This window comes from Lepeophtheirus salmonis, chromosome 5, assembly GCF_016086655.4.
Source record: "Lepeophtheirus salmonis chromosome 5, UVic_Lsal_1.4, whole genome shotgun sequence".
Taxonomy (NCBI): domain Eukaryota; kingdom Metazoa; phylum Arthropoda; class Copepoda; order Siphonostomatoida; family Caligidae; genus Lepeophtheirus; species Lepeophtheirus salmonis.
This window is the reverse complement of record NC_052135.2, coordinates 27,807,073-27,829,889: the sequence shown is the minus strand read 5'-3', so window position 1 is coordinate 27,829,889 and position 22,817 is coordinate 27,807,073. Positions and strand designations below refer to the sequence as shown.

The window sequence follows — 22,817 nt, the reverse complement described above, 5'->3', positions numbered from 1 at the left end:
TTTATTAGTCGCCAATGTGGATGACTTCTGCATTTACTGCAGCTCCTATAAATGACATGACATTTTTTCATACATGTTATTGTTCAAAAGAATTGACCATGATTTAGCAGAGGTTGCTTTAAAAAGCTTCATAATCACATGTGGTTTTTGACACAGGAGTAGGTTCCGTTCGCTCTATTCAGCAATGTTTTAGATGATTATTAAAATAGGAATATAGCCCTGAAATTATATTCGACAAAAAAACCTACCAGGCTTATAAATAATTTAGATTATAACTGAAAAAACTAAATTAGAGAATCTTATTGTCCAAAAATCGCATCTTTTTTAGCTATACTGAATATAGGGTTAGATTGGCTTTAAGAACATTTTGCATCTTGGTCAAGGAAGGAAAGCAAAAAATTATATACATAATATTTGGGTATTACAGAGCGAGGAATAAAAATGATTGCTGACTGTAAAAAAATAATAACTAAAAATCCCAAGCAGAGAGAGTATCTCCTTCAAGCAGTAGAATAGAATATGTAATGAGTAGATTGTTGGAAAAATAAATAAATGGGTAATAAAAATGATCACTTTTGTAATTATTACGTTTTTCTTATTCGTAGAAGTTTACGAAAATATATAAAATTATATAAAATGTATATAAATCTGATTTGCAAATTTGTATTATAAAAATTATTTGAAATAAGAAATGGAGAGTTTTGAAAATAATAATATTTTTTCCCTAAAAAAGGGCTAAATATAAAAGAAAATAACATTGACAAATGGGAATATACAATTTTACTGCTGCTTTCCGCGCACTTAGATGTTTCTTTTTACCTTCACTTCACTAGATAATCTTGATACTTACATAATTTGTTATATATAAAGTATTACTCAAAAATGGTTACATTTTAGTTTACTGTCTTTTTTTGTCATTCAATGTGTGTTTTATCTATATTTCTTGTCCAAAAGGTACCCAAAATCATAAAAAAGACATTTTAGAAAAACTTTAAGACCGATAGCATACTTAGATCCCTAAGAAATAATTTTCTAGCTTCTAATATCTTAAAGTATGGGAAAATGCGGAAACATATCAAAATAAAAATAGGAATTTTTGAATAGGTCTAATGGTATGTATGTGAAGGTTTGCAAGTTTTCTTTCAGATTTTATTTTTATATTGAACCTTTTCGCATCAAAAAATATTTATTAGAAATTCTATGAAGATCTCATTAATAAGTTTTTGTATTTATTCTTTTCTTGGAGTTCTTTCGATTTTACTTACATTTTTGACGAATTTTCTTAACACTTTTAAAAAAAAGTTTAGGTTGAAAATGTTCTACAATCTATGATGGCATGTATTTTTTTTGTTACACTCCTTCAATTATATTAATTTTGGCAAAGTAATTCTTTCATGTATTTTCGTCAAGTTATTTAAGTTTTTTTTTTTGTAAATTCTAGTCTGAATGGTAACTCTTCTTCAAAGTCAATTATTTTGGGTGTATCGATTCTAAATATGTCCTTATCTATGTAAAATATATTAATTGGGTGCATTTTGCTTATTTTAATTATTTCACCATTATCTTTTCTAACTACATAGCGGTTGAATCTTCTCTGTATTTACTGATGTTTTTCTTTTTGAAGTTTCATATTATCCACTATTATCCTTTTTTCTTTTTTAACTTCCTTAACCCTACATTACCTTCCGATCAAGACCTCCCAATACTTATTGGCACTGACTTCAGTATTAGAGGAAATTTTGTTCCTTTTTTCTTTGAAATTTTCAACACTGGAAATCTTTAGAGGTGAATGAAAGTTTTACGAATTAACATATATTTCTTCCATTCTTCTCCTCAGGCTTGGGGACTCTGCATGTGACTTATTTTTACTCTCAGGTTTGATGGTTCCCACATCATGCTTATAAAATAATGGGTTAATGTTTTACTACCTTTTTTTTCAATCTCTCTCCTATTGTTGTGAATATAAAGTTCTTTTTTTTTTTTTTTGCCCCATAATCTGAGGATGGGAGAAAACTTAATTAAATAAGTTTATCTGTCTTCTTTACAGTCTATATTAATATAAAATACATCAGAAAACTTTATTCCTAAGTATCTTATGTACTCTTAGATGATTTTTTGTTTAATTAAATATAATGATAATCGTAGAGGTTTAAGCAAAATGCTTATATCAACATTATAAGGTTATACTCATAGTACAAATAATATGATTTTACAATATTTGGACAATTTAATAATTTAGATTAAATTACGCTCTATGTAAGTTTATATTACTATTTCAATAGTGACTACTTTGATGTCACGATTGGAAATCATTTTTTGGCTTTTTTAACGTTTTTATATAGCTTTTTATTGTATTTTCTATTGGGTCCAAGACACACCAGTGCAAATACCTTTGTGGAAGTAGGCGTTAAAATTCGAATACATATTCTATACATATACAACCAAAGCATTTTAAGCACTTTTAATATAAATTGTAAAAATCCCTTCAACGTACAAAGAATAAACTTGTTAGTATTGATCACACACAGAGCAAGATTTTGTATGGCGGGATCTATGACTTAGAAAATATGCTAGGCAATTTTCAGTTTATTTATTAAATTTGAATTTCATTTTTAATTTTGTATGAACTATGATGTTTTTTTGCATGAGTGTAAATGGTGTAAGGTTTTTACTAGAAAAATGAACTAAAAAGGAATACCCTTCTTAATTTATTTATCTTGGACCTCCAAATTACATACTTTCAATAATTACAAGATAGCTACTTTAAAAAGTTTCTTCGAAAATTAGATGAATTTTTTTTTATTTAAAACATTCAATATTAATTCTTAAAAATAGCTATGTCTTACCAGCCTCCGCTTCTGCGGATGATGAAATATTATTTCCTGTAAGAGTCATATCTGAAAATATATAAAGTGGAACGAAATTAAAAAATGCAGTTTGAATTAATTAAAGATTTATTGAATATCTTATAATAACAAATAAGAATTTCCAAAACTGATTAATAATTTAATATTAATATAAATAATATTGAGTATAACCCTTTTTTGGTAAAATCAGTATTTTTTTTTTTTTAAATATATTGAAATAGTATAAACAGACTAAATCGTAATAGACGAAATAATTGAGTGTAAAATATTTCAATCTATTTACTTAAACTTGCTATCAATATAAAAATACAAAATAGAAGCAGCTGTTAATTATCATATATATATGTGTTGTTTTTTTTCATTCTTAAAAAAAAAAATGACTAATCTTTTGTACATACCTATATAGATTCATATATTTAAAGGTTGAAAATAAATACAACTATTTTTATTTAAGTATCACTGAGTGAACATTCTCACAATAGTGAATGGAGTAAAACAAAAATTACATGAAAAACAATTGAATGATTATAATAATTATTTTATTTAAATTTTGTAAATTTTTTTTTACCTATTCCGTCCATTTTATGCACATAAATATTAATTTAAATATTTAAAATAATTGAATCAAAAAAAGAAATTGATAAAAATAAATCCTAATTTTAAAATAATCATACCAGCATTAGTATAGGTTTTCAACAAGATATAATTAGTTATTCTTAAAGTTAAAAATATGATATTTTTATCTGAATAAACAATTCTATGAAAAATTCTTCACTTTATATAAATTTTGGGAATCAAATTAGAATCCTACATTAAAAAAAAGGTTCCAATGAATCAAGAGAGAAAAAAAGGAACAATTTCTAAATAAAACATTATATTTAATTCACTAAAAATTCTAATATATACTAAACAAGATATTATTAAGATCGATAAATAATTTCAAATATTCAAATTTAAAGTTTCAGAAGTATATTTATAAGTATTGAAAAAATATGTAGATTCAAAGGAATACAAAGCATTTTTATATATCTAGAGGTGTATAATATCACAATTCACTAACGGAGGTTAAAAATAAGCTAAAATTTCTTAAATATTTGAGTGGAATCAAAATAAATTGTAAAACAGAAGGAAGTCAATGGAGTCAACCGATGAATATACGTATATATTGGAGTGATGCTGAAAAACAACAAATTCATAAATTTTGACAATGTCGCATAATCTTTTTTTGGTACTCTTTATTGAAATAGCAGTTTATATAATTTTAAAGATTAAGTAAAATTGTAAATAAGGGTGAAGCTGATGACTTTATCAAAATAAGTTGGATCTATTTTTGTTATTTTGTATGGTCCAAATTAACACATTTGGTCAAATCACATTGAAATATATTAATTTACCTTGAACAAATCGATGAAATTTTGGAGAAAACACCTTCTGTCAAAATTATGAAAATCAGATTTTTATATGTACTTTTATGTTTCGTTTTTTGCACAATATGTACGCATTTTATTTTAAGATAAAATGGTTATTCAAAGCATTTATTATTATTATTATTATTTTGAAAAATGACCTTCTACTACCAAAACACTATTTTAGATAGATTTTTAATTCGCTTGTATTAAATCTGTCCATAACTATTGAAAATGTCATGTCTTGCATAATGAATCTGAAACTTGCATATAATGAGGTATATAAAGAGTTGTTCTTTTTATTTAACTTTTATGAAATCTTTTAGTCAATGAAGTTTAAATAGGCCCATCATTGTTTGCAAAATTTAATCGGCTTTGTGCTTAAGATAAATACTAAATATCGATAAAAGTACTTCTAACTTACATCTAATCAATAAGTAATTTTAAAATACATTTGATGTGAAAAAAAAAATTAATTTTCAAATCTTCTTGCCTCTCCAATATTCATTACTTATTACAATTAATCAAATGATAGACTTAATTATCTTTTATTTCGAAACATATTAACTTATTAATTAAATATTCTATAAGAAAATTAAAAATTAAACGGAAAAAAAAAATCAATATCGAACTTTTTTTAAACGGCAAATCTTTTAAAGTTGTAGTATATGGTTTACTCTTTAGTTTTAGCTATAATAAAGGGGTTTTCATTTCGGACGCTTCATGTTTTTTTTCTGTTTTGCAAAAAGCGTCAACAATTTTTTTTCTAAGACATTTAAAAACTTCATCAGTATACATTTTGTCATGGAGCGATATACACTTGATCAGCAAGTGTTTATTAAATGTAAATTGTCCGAATCTATTATCAATATAACCGTAATAAAAAAGAACTAATTTTCATTGCAAAATCATTTTCAGAAATGAAGCTCCTTTTTTGGCTCAATGACTTTGTTATCAAGCAAAATATGCGTAATTGGTGAGGTTGCAATCCACAAGTGCTTCACGAGACATTATTACATCACAAAAAAAAATAATGTTTGGTGTATACTTCATACTGGAGGGATCATTTGGCCATATTTTTTCGTTCATGATGATAATTACCACCTTAAAGTAAATGGAAATTGCTATTCCACTATGATAACTGATTTTCAAAAATTTACTTGTTGATTGGCTGCCTCGATCGTGCATTTTAACACCTTTAGATTATTTTCTTTGGTTCACCTTAAGTCATTTCTCTACACCAATAAGCAAAGTTCAATGGAAAAATAATAATTTTATTTAGCGGTGGGATGGACTGGATCGTGGACTAATGCTCAAATTGATCACTGGATAGCTAAAATTAAGGATGATGGCTCTAATATGTTAAAAATAAAGTATTTAGCTTTTATCATGACTCTTGGTGTCTTTGAGATCAAGGCAGTGACACAGGACTTTTATTTTTCTGGCCTCATATTGAGCAAAGGATTGCTGCTGGATGTCCAATCAATTCAATTAATTTTATATATTATATCGTTAATTACATTCCTTCATTCTATACTCGCTGTATAAATAACTGTTTAAAATAGTCCGAATTAATCTAATCGATCCTGTAGTTAATAATTTGCTTATTTATAAAATTCATTTTATTATATATTTGTAGTAACTTTAATATTAATCAAAGATATAAAGATCACGTTCAAAAAATCTTTTATTTATTAAAAAGGTACATACTCAAATTAAATTAGCTCTTTGTAAAAATGAACAGAGCTATTTGTATTTTATATAAGTTAACTACATTTTATATCCAGTATTGATTTATAATAAATATAAATCAATGTACTCATTTATTCCCATATTTGATTATACTAATTGAGATCCAATGTACTCATTTGTGATTTACTTTTTTTTTCTTATAGCAAATACTCATGTCCATATTTTGAAACATAAAAAAAAACAAAAAACGTGAGACTTGACTTGGACTCGAGAAATTAATGGACTTGAAATCGTTAACCCCTTTGTTACAGCCCGATATTTATAAAAATGCTTTTTATTTCTTTGAATATACATTTTATCACCAATACTTTTCGATAAATGAAATTAAAACTAAATGACATAGTTATTTTAATCGTTCAACAGTTTATCATGTAATTAAATACATTATATTTTTAAGTTTCTTTTTTTAATCAATTCAATAAACGTGCTATAAAAAAGATTTTCACTAACGGAAGCTAAGAAATTTTTCTTATCACAATCATCTCTATAGGGCCAAAAACTCAATTTGAGTAAAATAAATATTAACATTGAACGATATATTACTTAATTATCGATGCCTGGTTGTGGTCATAAACTTTGATTGAACAAAACTATGTTATACTAAACTCTAAAAAAAATATTATGACTGAAGTTAAGAAATGAATAGTTCATAGATTTTAGATGAGATTTATATAAAGCTGAGAACTCGATAAAAATATTTAAGATCTTCAACTTGTGTACAAAAGACTTGAGACTCGATACTGAAAGACTACTTAAATATACTCACAACTAACTTTTTGAAAAATTTCCAATCAACTAATTTCGTGAGCTAACTCATGTATGACTTTAACTCACTACGTATTATGAGCTCAAAAAAGGGTATTTCCTATACCTTTATTTTTTTATTGATTTATATAAATCAAAGTTTTTTTGCAACAAGAAATGTACTACAAGCTGGCTACTGTATGCTTTTTTCTTAAAATTTTGCATTTGCCTTTTGATAGTTGAGATTGCTAATAGATAAAAAAAAACTGAACGTGACCATATACATAGCGATATTATCCCACCTTTGCTTTATAGTAAGAAAAAGGAAGAGATAAAAATCCCATCTTTTTGGTAAATAAAAAGATTGACAAATGAATTGTTGCCAAATTTAATACTAAAAGCGTGGATTGTAGCGTGTTAAAACATTGGCATATAATACATTTCATTATCATATACTTACATAGCACATGACGTTGTTAAATGAAAATTGTTTGAAGAAAAATAAATTGCAAGTATAATTTGATCCTAGACGGAAATACTTTTGATTTTTTTTTTATAAAACGGATTAGAAGAAGGAACAACCAATGAAAAGTGTGGAAAGCTTTGGATAAGCTACAACACACACAGTTTTTTTTTCAGTTGAGATTTTTGAGTTGTTGGTTAAAAATTGAGAATCATTTATATTCAAAGTGAATGACTTTTTTGCTATTTATTAAAGAATGGATGATTTTCTCTATTAAACACCTTTAAAACTATACATGATATTGACTCTTTTTAGATAAATCAATACGTTTGCAACACTGGAAAGTCATAAGTAATATATTCCCATTCTTTTTGCTTAATGCTCCACGGATTAATCATTCATATGCAATTACATCTATGACGTTTTTTGACCAAAAAGTTATCCAACTACTCCAATTCGGTATTCCAAAATGCATGTTACAAACATGATATAAATGCCTTTAAAGTTTAAATATCTATTTCGAAATAGGAAGCTAGATTTTGGAGTTAAAAAGAGTTTTCATACGCACAAAAACAGGAAAATATCCAACAATTGCATCATACTTTTTATGAATAATTAATCTAAAGTTTTTTTGACGTGTGTTTTACAGATAAAAATAATAAAATGATAAATTTTAATATTGGATAAAATAAATAAATTGGGGAAAAAATTGAAATTGTTAACTTAGTATATTTTGAACATAAAAAGAAAAGGAATATTTTCACTCGATATAACTAACCTCTATTAGCTAGAAAAAGTAAATACAAGATAGTTTTAACTTAGGACCTGAATAATATTACCCATTGACTGTGTTTTTCTGGGTATCAATGTTTCATTGGTTTCAATATATATACAAAAAGGTTGAAATTCAAAATTTATTAAAAATCAATAGTTAAATAAGTCATAACAGTTGCTGATAAAATTTTTGTAGGATCCACAAGAAAATATATAAGAATAGGAGACCAGATAAGTTTTTTTTTCTTCGAACATCAAAAAAGATGTAGTCACAAAATGGAGAACTTAATTCTAAAATCAAAACACGAAGATAGATACGAAACTAAAATATATTTTATAAATTAGAAAAACCCTTATGAAACATGATGATATATATACATACGTATGATATCTTTACCTTATTGCTTAGACTGAAACAACAAATTAATGTGGGTAAATTAGAAAAATGCAATACTTTTGGTTACAATTTCACCAATACCGTTGTACATTTTTTATAAGAAAGTCACTCTATGTATTTCGATTAAATTTAAATAGAAGGAGCTAGTTCAAACGAAATTCACTTTTGTTGTATTATTAATTAGTATTTTTTTAAATGCAAAGTTCAAAATAATAAACAACTTTTGCCACAAATTTCATTACTTAGACTTATATTATAAAATAATAGTGTTTATCAGTATTATTGAATCAAAATTTAAAATAACATAATATATATGTTATTTGATTCATGGGCCTCTTATAATTTCAAACATTTCAGCTTCAGATTCTGTTTTCTATTAACAACAAATTAGAAAAATAAAATATTATTTTGGTTTTTTTTTCATTTTTTACACGTCTTTAGTTTTCCCAGCTAGTATTTGCCTCGCAGCTAGTCTTTGATGACTTGTTTTGAACTTTCCACTTAAAAAAATTACAAGCATAGTAATATGACTAAAGGTATTTTCGTTTCAATTATATATTTTACTAACAAAATACGTATAGGTATTTGAGAATTGTAAACAAAGGTATTACCACTCCACAAATTTTTCCTCATAAATTTGCTGTTTATGTCTAAACAATAGATGAAGAAATCATACGTCTATAAACCCAAAAATAAATATTAATTTTTCATCAGCGGAAACATTTTTCATAAAGTATACTTTGTTTTTGTCCATACCTTCGTATTTTGATTTTAAATAGAATTGTCTGTAAATTTTGTGACTAGATATTTCACTGTTGATGTTCTTCCCATCACACTTATGTTTGAATACTTGATTAACCACATATAACTATAAGAATGTACTTAAAATAATTATAGTTTCATATAGGTCTAAGAATGAAACTATAACTTAAAATTCAGAAGAAAATGATTGATTGATTAATAAAACAATTACTCTGAGTTTTTTAATTCAGAAAAAGTTTCACAATTCAAGATTGGGTGCACTCTTCAACCTTAAAGAACCTTCGAAATGAAGCAATCTCAAGTAGTCTTTCTAAAAATTGCTTCAATATAACATAACTTGTAGGAACTACCTAGAATTAAAAGTGTGCCAACTAGCCCCCACTCTCCTATTATTAAATTGTAAATATTTAATATATTTCTTCATTTACATGTCTCACAGAAATTCAACTGGGATCAATCTTTAAATATTAAAAGTATTTGATGTTGTTAGATCTTCAGGATAACTAGGTAACAACAAGGCAAAATTTTATGTAACGGTAAAAAATGGGTTTTTTTAAATTTATTAATAATTTTATTAATGTACGTTCATAAACAAGAAACAAAAAATCCTAGTGTTTAAAAAAAATTATGAAGGTTTTTTTAATTTTCCAATAAAAAAAATGATTTATGTATTTTTATTTGATTGTTTGATGACTTTATGAAATAAGAATCTTTATATATTTCTAAAAAACATTTTTTTATCGATCAAAATCGAAGAATCTCAATTCTTTTGAGATGTTGACTAGAAATTGATTTAAAAAAATAGAATTAACTGACTCTTTTTTCTATTATTTATAAGTAAATAAATGATTTTCTCCGTTCGTAATAATACCTGTAAAATTATTCTTGTAATTTTTAGAGAAACTCATGGTTTTATAACTTTTTACATGACACAATACCTTACAATTCTAGAAAGTAATAAGTAAAGTATTCAATTATAAAATAAATTTAAAAAAAATAAAGTTATTCAATAATAAGTATTGAAATAACTCATATATTAAATACAGTAAGACAATATTAGTAAGAGTAAATAAAAATAAATTTATTTCTCAGATATGTGACTGTATATTAAATTTGTACTATTTTAAACTCCCTTTTTTATCCTTTGACAATATTATTTGAACTATGAATTTTTTAGAAAAAGTGATATTTATCTACCACTGTGGTGTTTTGATCTGTAAATCCTTGATCGGTCTGAGACCGTTACAATTTTTATAAGACCGAACTAATTATGTCCAAATTTGGTCCTACGAAAAAAAAGTTATTTGATATTTAGTTTCTTCCTATCATGCAGTTTGGACCAAAATATTGGTCCGTATTGGTCTAAAAAACATTTAATACCAACTCATACTAATATGGGTTTCAAAATTAGTCTCAACAATATTACCTTTACACTTGTACTTTTTTTTTATCCTTCAGAATAATATATTTATACAAACTATAAAGGAAATGAACCAAAATTATTCCAGAGACATTTCTTATTAGTTTTAGTCAAGTCTGATTCTTAAGAGAAATTTTCAAATAAAGTGTCATGTCTATGATACGAGTCCTCCTCAATCAGAAAGTTTTGTCGAAATAATTCAAATAAAATCTCGAGCAATAATTAATTTGATCTCGAAGTTTTGGACAACCTCAACTAATATAATAAGATGAATGATTTCCTTATAACTTTGAAATGATTTAATTTGATAAAATACTTATGCAAGTCACATCCAATATCTGAATTTTTAGTTTCTAACCAAATGTACAACACATTAATTAAAATACATCTAATATTTTTCTTTTGTATGCATTTTCCTCGAAAGTAATAATTTCAGTGTAACAAAAATACAACTTATCCTGATTCGATTTGCATAATGTCTATTAAACAACAAAATATACAGAATTTTATCTTATAAATATCTTTCATTATGAATGTTAAATTTAACATGTCAAAAGGAGGTTAAACTTGAATTATTCAAATAAATATTTTGCTTCATTTAATTCTGATGGGTAGTTTTTGATGATATAAAATATTTGATAATCCAAAGATGGGTTCTGAAGGATTTTTTGTTGTTCACCACTTTCTTTTTATCCCAAGTTCTGACCAAAACTGATATCTTTCGACTACAAGTCCCAGTCAAAAAAGAAATAAATTAAATTGTACTCAAGTCATAATCCTCAGTTTTTGAGTTAAGTAAATTTACTGAATAATTTCGTCTAGATCTTCGAAGTCAATGTAAAAAAATTGAATTTGAAAAGCAAAAAATTTGAGTAAAAGAAAAATTTAAATTTTAAGAGCTGGATGGATTGTGAGTTCTAGGAACGTATAAGAAAAAAATAATTTTTTTTAATAGAAATGGACAAGAACCCACTGTTTATATATAACATTATGATATATCATAAAATTTTTATTGAATTAAACCTTAAATAATTTTGTTAAATGAAAGAAATAAGGAAAAAAGATTACAAATTTTACGTTTTATATGCAGCATATATTAGAGTGATGCAGTTGCCCCAACAATATCAGAATCAGCAGAACCTAATTTTGGTACTGCAAAAATAATTTTACATAATTTTTAGGAAATTTGGTTAACGTTGAAATTTCTAAATTTCTAAATGAAGCAAAACTTTTTTATTATGGATTTTGTAAAGAACATGCTCTAAAGTAACATATTTCTCTAATGAAACAAAGATTTAAAAAAAATATATCTTTTATCACTTTACTTTCCTTGCTTGTATCAAACAATATGGGATTGCGCCTTGACTGTTTATTAAATAAAGAAGACATTATTCAACTTCAGTTGAAAATGAAGAAGAAAAATAATAATGGTTTTTCCTTTTTTGTTATTTTCTTTTTTACTAATTATTATTTTTATATAATAATATCAATTATTATTATAATTAAATTAGTAACTACTTTACATATATAAATACATAGATAATTTGTCAATTTTTAAATACCAACTACTTTTTTTTCTTTCTGTTTCTTTGATTTGAAAGGGAATATCTTGGGCTATGCTTCATGCTGTAGACTGTTATCTTAAAGTCAGTAATTTCAATAACATGTAGGTATGTTTTGATGGCATTTCTAACTTGATCAAAAAATAATGCTAATGGTATGAGTTCTTCTGTTAGGTAACACAAATGTGCCAAAATTAGGTTCCACTGATTCTGACAAGGAATTCTAATTTCGGGGGCAACTGCATCACTCTAGTATATATTTATTTTTTTCCATAAGTTATACTTCCATTATAAGGTCAAACTTTTTTAACTTTTTTTATTTAACTAAAAAAGTTTTAAAATAAACTAAAATATATTTCCATCTGTACATTGATGATAATGAAAGCTGAGAAATAAATTTACCTCGAAATTGATCAATGGTATGAACTTCAAAGAAGACGAGCGACCTCTAAATGCTACAATTTTTAATTTTTGCGATACTGATACGATATACTGATTTATATGCACAACAAAAATGTGTTTTTTTGGGGAGGGGGGCTTCAAGTCAACAAACAGTTTAAAATTGAATATATTCATCATATTTACTGGCACCCGAATGTATTTAAATCAGTGTTGCGTAGGTTGGCTTCTTTAAGTCTGCAGATACATTTGAACTCATTTGACTTCAATAGAAAATTTGACAAAAGCTTATAGTTTTCATTTTTTTAAATTTGTTATGTATTATGAGTTACGCCTTATATGAATGAATTATGAAGTATTACTTCATTAAGCGCCTTAATATAGATCAAACTATTGATTCAAATCGATCTTGCGAAATTATCTTAAGAAAAAACCAAGTCTGTATCCTACTTACATAATAAACATTGTATTGTTGTCAGCTATCAATTTCCATAGTTATTTTCCTTTTATCGGTGTTCCGAACGTTGATTTGTTGAATTTCTTATTTTAATTTAGCTGTGATCATTTTCCAACAATAATGGAGAGATAATTCATGGTTGGAAAGTATTGGCTTATTTCTACCTACTTAATTTAGGCTCTCTTTCTGTTTCTTTTTGGAAAAAAAGGTTACAATATGAATAAAGGTAACACCATGTTAAATTAATTTGAGTGTACATGAAAAATTATGTTGTCTCTTTATTTATTTCATGATAATATGAAATATACAATACATATATATTATGTGCAAGGTAAAGTGTATATAAAGTTAATTCAATAATCGAGCTCATTTTTTACTAAGAATACTCTAATAGCATAATTTAAGGTGCATATTACATTTTTACAAAAATATTCTATTTTTATATGTTGAACACTAAAAAGGCAAACGTATAATTTTTTATACCAATTTGGAACTCAATGATATTTTGTGAGAAACTTCTTGATTGTATTTGTTTATAGGTTCTTAAATTTTTATAATTCCTTGTATTCATTACAAAAAATGAAATTAAAATTAATAATCGATTCGTTGATATAGTGAACGCTACATAAGGATTCGTGGGTATCATATTTGATATTTTATTCTACAATTGTGTATGAACAGGCTCAAGCAAGTACAGAGATGAATGAACATCTCTAAAAGGAATCATCTACCTTCCTTATATAAATATAAACATAGATTTTGCTGAACTAGCAATTCTGTTTCCACCTTTGATTGTTTAAGAATGTCCAAGAAAAAATTATCAATTGAAGAAATTAGACATTATCTTGTGTCAACATCGTACTTGATTTTGATGACTGTTCTGATGTTTTTGATAAACCTTTGAGTAATTAATTTTCTTGAATACTATAATTAGTTTTGCCAGATCTATTTATTTACAGCTAATTGGTAAATTTAATATTTCAAGAAATACCAGGATACAATCAAGTGACTCAGCTCCCCCTTTTAAGAAACATAAATCAACCGACTATTAGGAGAGTTAATAATTGTTGGCAAGGATAACGCAATCTGGCACAAATAAATAGAAAATGGAGAAAGTTCAGCCCGTTTTAGCCAAGGTAACATTTTCAATGAAGTCGTTTGCAAAACGTAACATATATAAAACATTATCAGACTTTGAACTTTAGATAGATGATTATATTATTGATTACATTTAAAATGTACAAAAGTTGAGACTCGTTCAACCCTTAAGGATGATTTATGAACAACCGGTAAACAAAAAAAAAATACTCCAAATAATTTATATAATGTGTATGCGAGAGGAATCTTAGCCAAAGGGCAGCCGACAGAAGTAATTTGGTTAAGTAAATTCGAGATCAATCTCTTTTGGAATACCATGCCTCGCAACAGATGTAAGGAATGATTGAGGTTTATCAACTTTCATATTTGTTCCACAGAATCACAAAGACTTCAAAGCAACAAGTTCACCTTCATTTTAATTGTATGGGATTGATTCGTCGAAAATTGTAAGTCAGCATACAGGACAGGTGAAAATATTACCACTGATGAGCAACTATTCCTAACCAAAAACCAGGTTACCATTTACGCTGTATATGGCCAAGCAGTACGTTATTTATATGGAACGAGAGAAAAGAAGATTTTATTCTTTTCACTTGCATGTTTGCACCAAAAAAAAAAAAAAATCAACGAGTAAGTAGTTATAAAAGAAGAACACTACTAAAAATTTAGGTAGCAAAAGCTGCAAATTGCACGTGCCTTTTACTAAGTTATCATCCTTAGAGTTTTAAAGAAGATTATTTGGTGGAGGTAACGAAAATGCCAGGTAGGAGCTCAGTTCCTGGATGTTGGTCTAGGTGTCAACATAAAAAAAGGAGATTCTAAAGTAGTAGGTGAAACTGAGGACAAAATAACGTTCCGTCAATATCCAAAAGATCCAGATAAACTCCAAGTGTGTAAAAAGGTCACTCCAAGAGATTAGACGATTTCCTCTAAATTATTTAATGTAATTAAAATTTGTTGCTTGCGTTTTCCCAATGAAGATTTCTTGACAGAGTTGATAGATTCTGATAGTTTCCGAATAAAAATTAAAAGATGAATGTTTCTTTTTTTATTTCAAAACTGTTCTTCTTATTCATCAAGACATCAAGCAGATCGGAGGAGTGTTACTACAACTAATCAAGCACGTTTCTAAAATAAAAAGAGTATTGGTAATATTTTAAATGTTTTTGTTTGTGTGTGTATGTTTCTCAAAACACATATGCCCTATTAAGATTACCAATTTTTCGATAGATATTAATATATATATATACATAGATTAATAGTTATGTACTTTATCTTCTAGTCAAACGGAAAATATTGGCCAACAGTTTATTGAAGGGGATAATGTTAGTTCCATAGAAGAAATTAAGCTCAATATCTCTCTTTAGATAATTGTCCTGCTAAAATATCAATCGCAGATATTGAAAATGGAATCTTATTTGCTAGATGTCATTTTGATTCTGTTCTTGGAAGAGCAGTTATATAGTATCAATTATAAATATTTCACGACATGACATAAAGTGCATCATATAATGAGCAAGAAATAGACTATTCAATCCATGTCTCAAGTATTAAATATTTTAGCTTTTCTGAATAGCTACATTTTTGAGGAGGAAAAGAACATGAGAAAGTTTGCTCATTTCAAACTCATTTTACATGAACTCAAAAGTGAAGCAGAATTTATTCATACTGGTGAAATGTTCTATGCTAAATTCAATTTTTTGTTTGGACAATTAAGCCTTGCAATGAAAGAGGGACAATGCCTTAGATATTCGGTTGAAGTTTTAAAGCTAACTGTTTAATTTAGAAACAAACAAGCCCTACTCTGTATAAGCTATTTCAAATGTAAGGAATTCTTACAATGTGTCCCATTTGATGAGAATTTCTGGAGTGATCTCTGTCAGCACTGGTATTAATGACGCCACCCTTAAATAACTTAAATGTAGACGTGAAAATTTGAATCTAATACTGAAAAATGTGTATCTATTAATTGTCCAAATTCACAAACCAAAGCAAGTTGGCTATAGTAACGATAAATTATATGGATTGAATGAAGATTTTGTGCCCTCAAAAACTATCTTAACATTTATGATTAAAAGTTCGTGTGGGAAGTATGATAACGTTGTGAGCTTAGATCGTGTGACCAAACTCAATTCCAAAATATGAAAACAATTTTAGGATCGATTGCTAAAAGCTGTAAAAAAAAGATGGATTCCGAGTAACTTGTGCACTTGTCGACAACTACAGTGCAAACCGAAAATTTGTATTCGAAGAATTATTTTCAAGTTCATCATTGAGCTATTACATTCACTCTTCCGAATGAGAATCTTGGAAAAAAATTCCTATTTTTGATTAAACCCATAATTTTAAGAACTTAACCAATAATTTCGCCAATAGAAGAATTTTGGCATGTCCAAAATTCCATTGAATTAAAATTGGTTCTCCAAAGTTCATCTTGAGTCTCTATACAACATTGAAGACGGAAAATCAATTGAATATACTCAAAATTGACTGATAAAGTGCTCCGTCCAAGTGCAATCGAAAATTCTAATGTTAGTTAGCTGACTTTCGCTTATATAGAGCTTACTCAGGAACTTCTTTAAGCCTATGATATTCACTTTGGAATTGGGGGTGTTATTCAAAGGGGCTTCATTGAAGCAAGATTTAAAAGATATAGATAGTTGACTGGTACAAATTACTCTTAGTTTGTGAAGAGCTGCTTGGAAGGGTAAAAAAATATTCGAGTGAAGTTTAGATGTTGATAGTTTAATAGATTGTGATTGTGAACTTGATTAAATTTATTATTTTTATGAGTGGGTATGTAGCTCGAAACCTCAAGAAATATGTGTTATGAAACTGTGGTCAATCCAAATTTTGTTCACTTGAAGAATTTTCTAATATTAATTTTGAAGAAAGATTTATGGATGATGAGTCTCAAACAGTCAAAGTTTCTTTCATCAATATGATAAATCAAGAAGGACTTATAATCCTTCAGATTCTATTTATTTAATTTATATCGTTTTCTGGAATCTATATCAAGTAATTACACCAAATACAGACGCCAGAACAATATTGTTAAATTTTGCTAATCAAAAATATATATTTGTATCTATGATTGAAATTATTCAATTATAAAAACAATAAGTTTTTTCATAATATTAAATTTATGTGTAATATTTGCGACAATAATTTAGACAATTATATTTACAAAATTTCTGGGACAATGTTTAATATTTTTATGAAAAACTTTAAAAATGAATATAATAGCATAATTCATAAAACTAAGAAAAAAAAATCATAAGGCTTAAACAAGAAAAGTTCAACAAAAAAAAATTAATTATTATAGAATTATTTAAATGATTTGGAGAAAATGGTTCAATAGAGTATAGTATGACCTACTACTATTTTATGTAAATAATATAACTTCACAACATATTATTTTGGCCCAGACATACAAGAGGCCAATAAACATGATAAATTTGGTATATAGTTTTGTTAAAAAGTTGATTTATCGACCAAATACTTGGTATATTGATTTCCTTAAATGGCAAATATTCTCAAAAACCGGCTAATAAATCTTTATCCAGAATATGTAGTATTGAAGTTAATGAAACCGTTTTTGTGTAAAGAAAGAAATGTTACAAAGGATATTTTATTTATTTCATTATCTCTTTCAGAAAAAGAGGACGATTATTTTAGGAACTACAAATCGTGTTCACAAAAAAATACCTTCCGAACTAGAGGCTACGAAACAAGCCCTATGTTCAAGGTTATCTCTGTAAATAGTAGCAAAACATTCACTTCTTTTCAAGAAAAAAAGAACTAAAAGGTTTTGACTATAAGTTCTGCTTGAAAAGAGTAAAAATTTAGGCAGATAATTGATATTACCAAAATCAATCCAGTATTTTAATAAAACTAAGTATAGAGTTGATATTCGAGATAAAATGGCAAGACTTTATTACATCAAATTGTCTTCTAAAGTTTTTAATAATATTTTAGATTTTGCTGGTATAAATGTTGTTATCTTGTTCAAAGAAGCGATTGGAATGAAAATAACTCGTCTTCAGTTGAATAATTTGATTAACGAGCTAATTGGTGAAGGTGATTAATCAAAGAATGACACAGAAAAAAATAGTCATGTTTTCCAATCAAACCTACCTGATTAACTGAAAATAGAAGCTTGTGTACAGTCAATTGTACAAAAAAAACAAGAAAACCATGTAGTAAATATAAAATTTTTATATGCAAGCCTGGTATTGGTTCGGAAAAAACAAATATTACTTGTAAAAAATGCTAATTTCTTTATATCCTTATTAATAAAAGTTATGTTTATTTTTTTAAATAAAAAAATATCTATACTAGGGGAAAATAAAAATTAATATATTACTTTTTATTTTAGCACCACCAATAGTTACAAATATTAAAAAATAAATAAATTATTGAAATTGCCTCGACGCGTCGTTTACGGAGGGTCGTTATAATCGTTTTGTTCTAGTTTTAATAGGAACATACTAAATTGCCATTATTTAAAAGCCACAAATATAATTAACTATTCTCCATGTTGTATACATACAAGACAAAGAAATAAATATCTTATTTTTTTTTGTTTTTATTTTATAGCACAAAAAGATAAAGTTGACGTTAGACATTATAATTTTGAACCAAAGTTAGGACTTGGACTCGAGTCCATATTTGAAACTTGCAATTTAACTTGATCACACGATCAAACCTCCAGACTGGACTTGGACTCAGGAGTCATAACACAATTTTTTTTTTTTTTTTGATAAAAAGTGCTCTTAAAAATTTATTTTATTTTCTGAAAAATTAAACTGGACTCCGTGAAAATATTTAAGGACTTGGAATTGACTTGAGTTTGTCAGAAGAGACATGACAATCGAATTGGATTTGCAGTATAAGGGAATTTTCTAGCTTCTCAATCTATTAATGTTATTTTTAATACTGAAATCTTGCATATCTTTATTCCAGATATATTCCAAGCACCCAACCTCTTCGTTAAAACCTCCCTGACCCATGGTTGCCATTACTCTTTTCTTTTTTAGAAAGAGTACTAAAGAGAATATTGAAAATAAATAAAGAAACTGTTAGGTTTTTTGAGTTGTCTGTGTGATTTTGTTGTTGACATATTTCAAAAGATAAATAAATTATACACAAAACTATATTCAAGGGTGTATTTGTAATAACCAGGAAGTAAAAACTTTCAAAATGAATCTTATAAATTTTACCAGGCAGTTGCAGGAGCAAAACTGTGTTCATTTCCCTCTTTGAAAACACAAACTGTCATCCCACTAGAATGGTCATAGAATTACAGCTCTCAGCTGTAAGTATTACATGAAAAATTTCCCAGATTATTTGTAGATTTTAATACAATGGAAAATCAGTTTCATTTATATAGCTTACCTTTTGCCTCTGATATTGAAACAACACTTAAAGAACTGCATTTGAAACTGATTGGTTTGCAAGTGGAAAATAAGTAAAAGCAAATCACTAATTGAGTTTTATCCATTGCTAAACTCGTATAAAATTAAAAATCTCAAAAACTTTGGAAGAAAAATACTTGAGATATTTTGACAACGTAAATTTGCGAGCAGAATTTTTAAATACTCAAAGTTAACAAATACAAGAACAGAACTGATCATAAGATCAAATTTATATTCTGTTTTAAGTAGGGATGCGGAGTCGGAGTAATTGACTTTTTTGGTGGAGTCAAGAGTTTGAAAATTTGTACCGACTTTATTACTTTATCTCAAACCAAAATTTTATTTTAGCAAATTGATAAGAAATTAAATAACAATATGTCACAAAATATGTATTTTGTTACATTTATTTAAATATGTTCAAAGAATATAATTTACGTATTTTATATAGTTATTTGAAATTGTCACAATGTATATGTCTTTTGTATGATAAGTAACTTCTTAAGCACATAAATATTTTCATATATGGTGAGTTAAAACAAAAAACAGTCTTGAATATAAATCAAGAAAAGGAAAAAGGTTTTTTTTCTGAGATTACGACAAGATACCGAAGAATATCGACCATACTTTAGAGTCTTCATTTGATTTATGATACTTAATTTGGCTCCGATATGGTCTCCAAAATATAATTTGTTTTATTTTATAATTATTTTACTGTACAATTTGTAGTGCCCAGAATAATAAAAATCAACGGGAAAATAATTTTTAAATTCCGATTAAAATTTAAAATAGAATTGGTAAAAAGCAATAGAGGTTCGAATCTTCTTTGTTTAGAAGGATTTATCTTCAGACTTGACCAAAAAATATAGGTACTTATTTTAATAGAAGTTGTTTATAACTTGTCAAAAAATATAAATCTATTCCAGACTCAGTTTTGATAAAACCATTCTAGCTTGTTTTGTGTTGATAAGCCGCATACAGAAAGTTAAATAATTGTATATAGATATATATGAATATTACCTGAAAGTTGACATAGTAATCTTTGCAGTCCTCCCTTTGTACTTGTGTTTTGCAGGATTATTTAATACTTAATTACATTTTTCAATGTTAATATTTTATAATTTGTTACTCCAGCCATATTTTTGAAATTTTTTTATTTGAACATAACTAATTTATACTTACTATTAAAAAAAAGCATTGTAATAGCTTCTTAATAGCGCGTTTCAAGAGTTTCCTCAACACATGGTATAATTAATTAAATATATACAATATCCATAAACTTTTTTTTATATGTTTATATAAATATTATATATAGTAGATATAAGAATCACAAGCACTTTTAGCTACCTTAAGTTTCCAATGTGGATTATAGTCTAGTTTCTTTTTTTTAAAGAGGGATTTTTGTACTTATTAAGGAAGAGGAATATGAGGAAGCGCAGATAAATTTATGAGAAGTTGCTTTAGAACCTAAATTTATAAAATTATATGGTGTAAAGACACAAGAAACTGGTATTACATAATTATGGAATATAAATATGATAGATTTTTATTGCTTTTTTAAAATTGAAATGTAATACCTTCGTTCAAAAATCCTTCATAAAACAAAACATTTCATGGAACGTTTGACGTCATATTGATAGAAAATGTGAGAAAAAGTTTTAAGTTTTGTCTAGCAAATATTGTAGATCCTATCCAATTAATACATCCTTTAATAACCATTTAAATATAGTTTGGTAAAAAAATTGTTTAACTAAAAATGTTTTTTTTCCAGAAATATATCTTTAATATTACTGAAAAACTTATTTGAAGCTATGCAAGTAGTGCTACCAGGAAGGTAAATGCTATCAGTGCGCATTGGTAATGTTTATGGTTTCCAGTGATATTGCTAAATTTCTAGTAAATTTCAGATTGTTGTACATTTCCAATAGTATTGTATATTAGACCAGTTTTATTTTCAACTTTTGTCAAACTTTGATTACGGATAGGGATGAAAAATTGAATGTAATAGCACGACTAAATGATTTTGAAACAGAAAAATTGATTTACATACTCATTCTGTATACAAAAAATGAACACAGTTTATAAAATATAGAAAATAATTATACAACAACACATAACGGTTGTAAAAGAACCTGGATCAGACTATGTAGGACATATTACTCTTGTTTATGTATCTGCATAAAATATTAGTTCTTCCATCCTTAGTTTTCTAGATAATGAAGATGTCAATATTAAACATTTACAGGCAGTCGGATGTTTTGGAACTGTGACCAACACTGGGTTCAAAAATGGGATTATGCCTGGAAATCACTCTTCAAATGTCTTTACAATAGGTGATTTGCCTTTTAAATAAAAATGAAATTCCACTATGTCACCTCATTACAACTTTGGATGGTAAAACATCAAGACCCACAGGTCTAAGTGGAGAAATAGTGAAACAATTTGGACAAATTCAAAATTTTACAATACAACCCCATCAATTCCAACTTTTTTAATAACTTCCCTAATAATATTTATTAATGACTTCATTAATGACCAACAATACCTATTAGAAATTTGAAAAGCAGTATCTATAGGTACTTGTAGCAACTCATTGCCCAAAATCCGAGAAAATGGCACATTCTAGATGGATTACTACTGCCAATAACATTTTAGGGCTCTATGTTTCTAGAAAAAATCTATCTAAAAACCTGAAATAAACTTTTTATTCGTATAATAAATGTACATATATGATCCGATGTGTTTCAGAATAAAAAGTAAACCATCTGTTATAAACGTATCTAAACACCTATTTGAGTCAATAAAACGACAATGAAATTTATGTCCTCAAACCCAAAAAATAGTCAAGCCAATTATACAACGAAATATCTAATTTTGTCATCCTGAAAACATTTTTATGTCTGTGATAACCGATGACGAAACCAAATCTATGAAGTTGGGTGGCATCAAATATTGGAAGCAACAAAGAGTAATATTTCAGAAACGGTTAGAAAATCTAGAAAACCAACCATTTAATTTCATACAGACTATTATTATAAAATGACAGAATGGGAAGAAAATGTTGCAGAACCGCCAATGACAAATTTGACAAAAAAATATATACAAGAAATAATTATATCAAAAGGAAAATATGAAAACTTTTTGAATATACCATGCCACAACCAGTCGGTAGAGCATATGACAAAATTAGTTACAAAATTATTGGAGAGTGCATATGGAGAAAATAATAGAAATAGATTTGTAAAAGTATCTTTAGCACAAAGAAAAAATTGTCTTTGTTTGAAACTCTGGCTCAATATAAA

The 22,817-nt window shown here is 26.8% G+C and overlaps 1 protein-coding gene across 1 annotated transcript in view; it reads right to left on the bottom strand.

Moving 5' to 3' along the window:
• Positions 1-20,890, bottom strand: part of LOC121117546 (G-protein coupled receptor 54-like) — a 52,171-nt gene extending 31,281 nt beyond the window's left edge. The window contains exons 1-2 of the mRNA XM_071888517.1: positions 20,698-20,890; positions 2,847-2,897 (exon numbers count right to left, since the gene is read on the bottom strand). Of these exons, the coding sequence (XP_071744618.1) occupies positions 2,847-2,897; positions 20,698-20,713 (67 nt within the window). The 5' untranslated portion in view covers positions 20,714-20,890. The remainder of the gene's footprint in view (positions 1-2,846; positions 2,898-20,697) is intronic.
• Between the last annotated feature and the right edge of the window lie 1,927 nt (positions 20,891-22,817).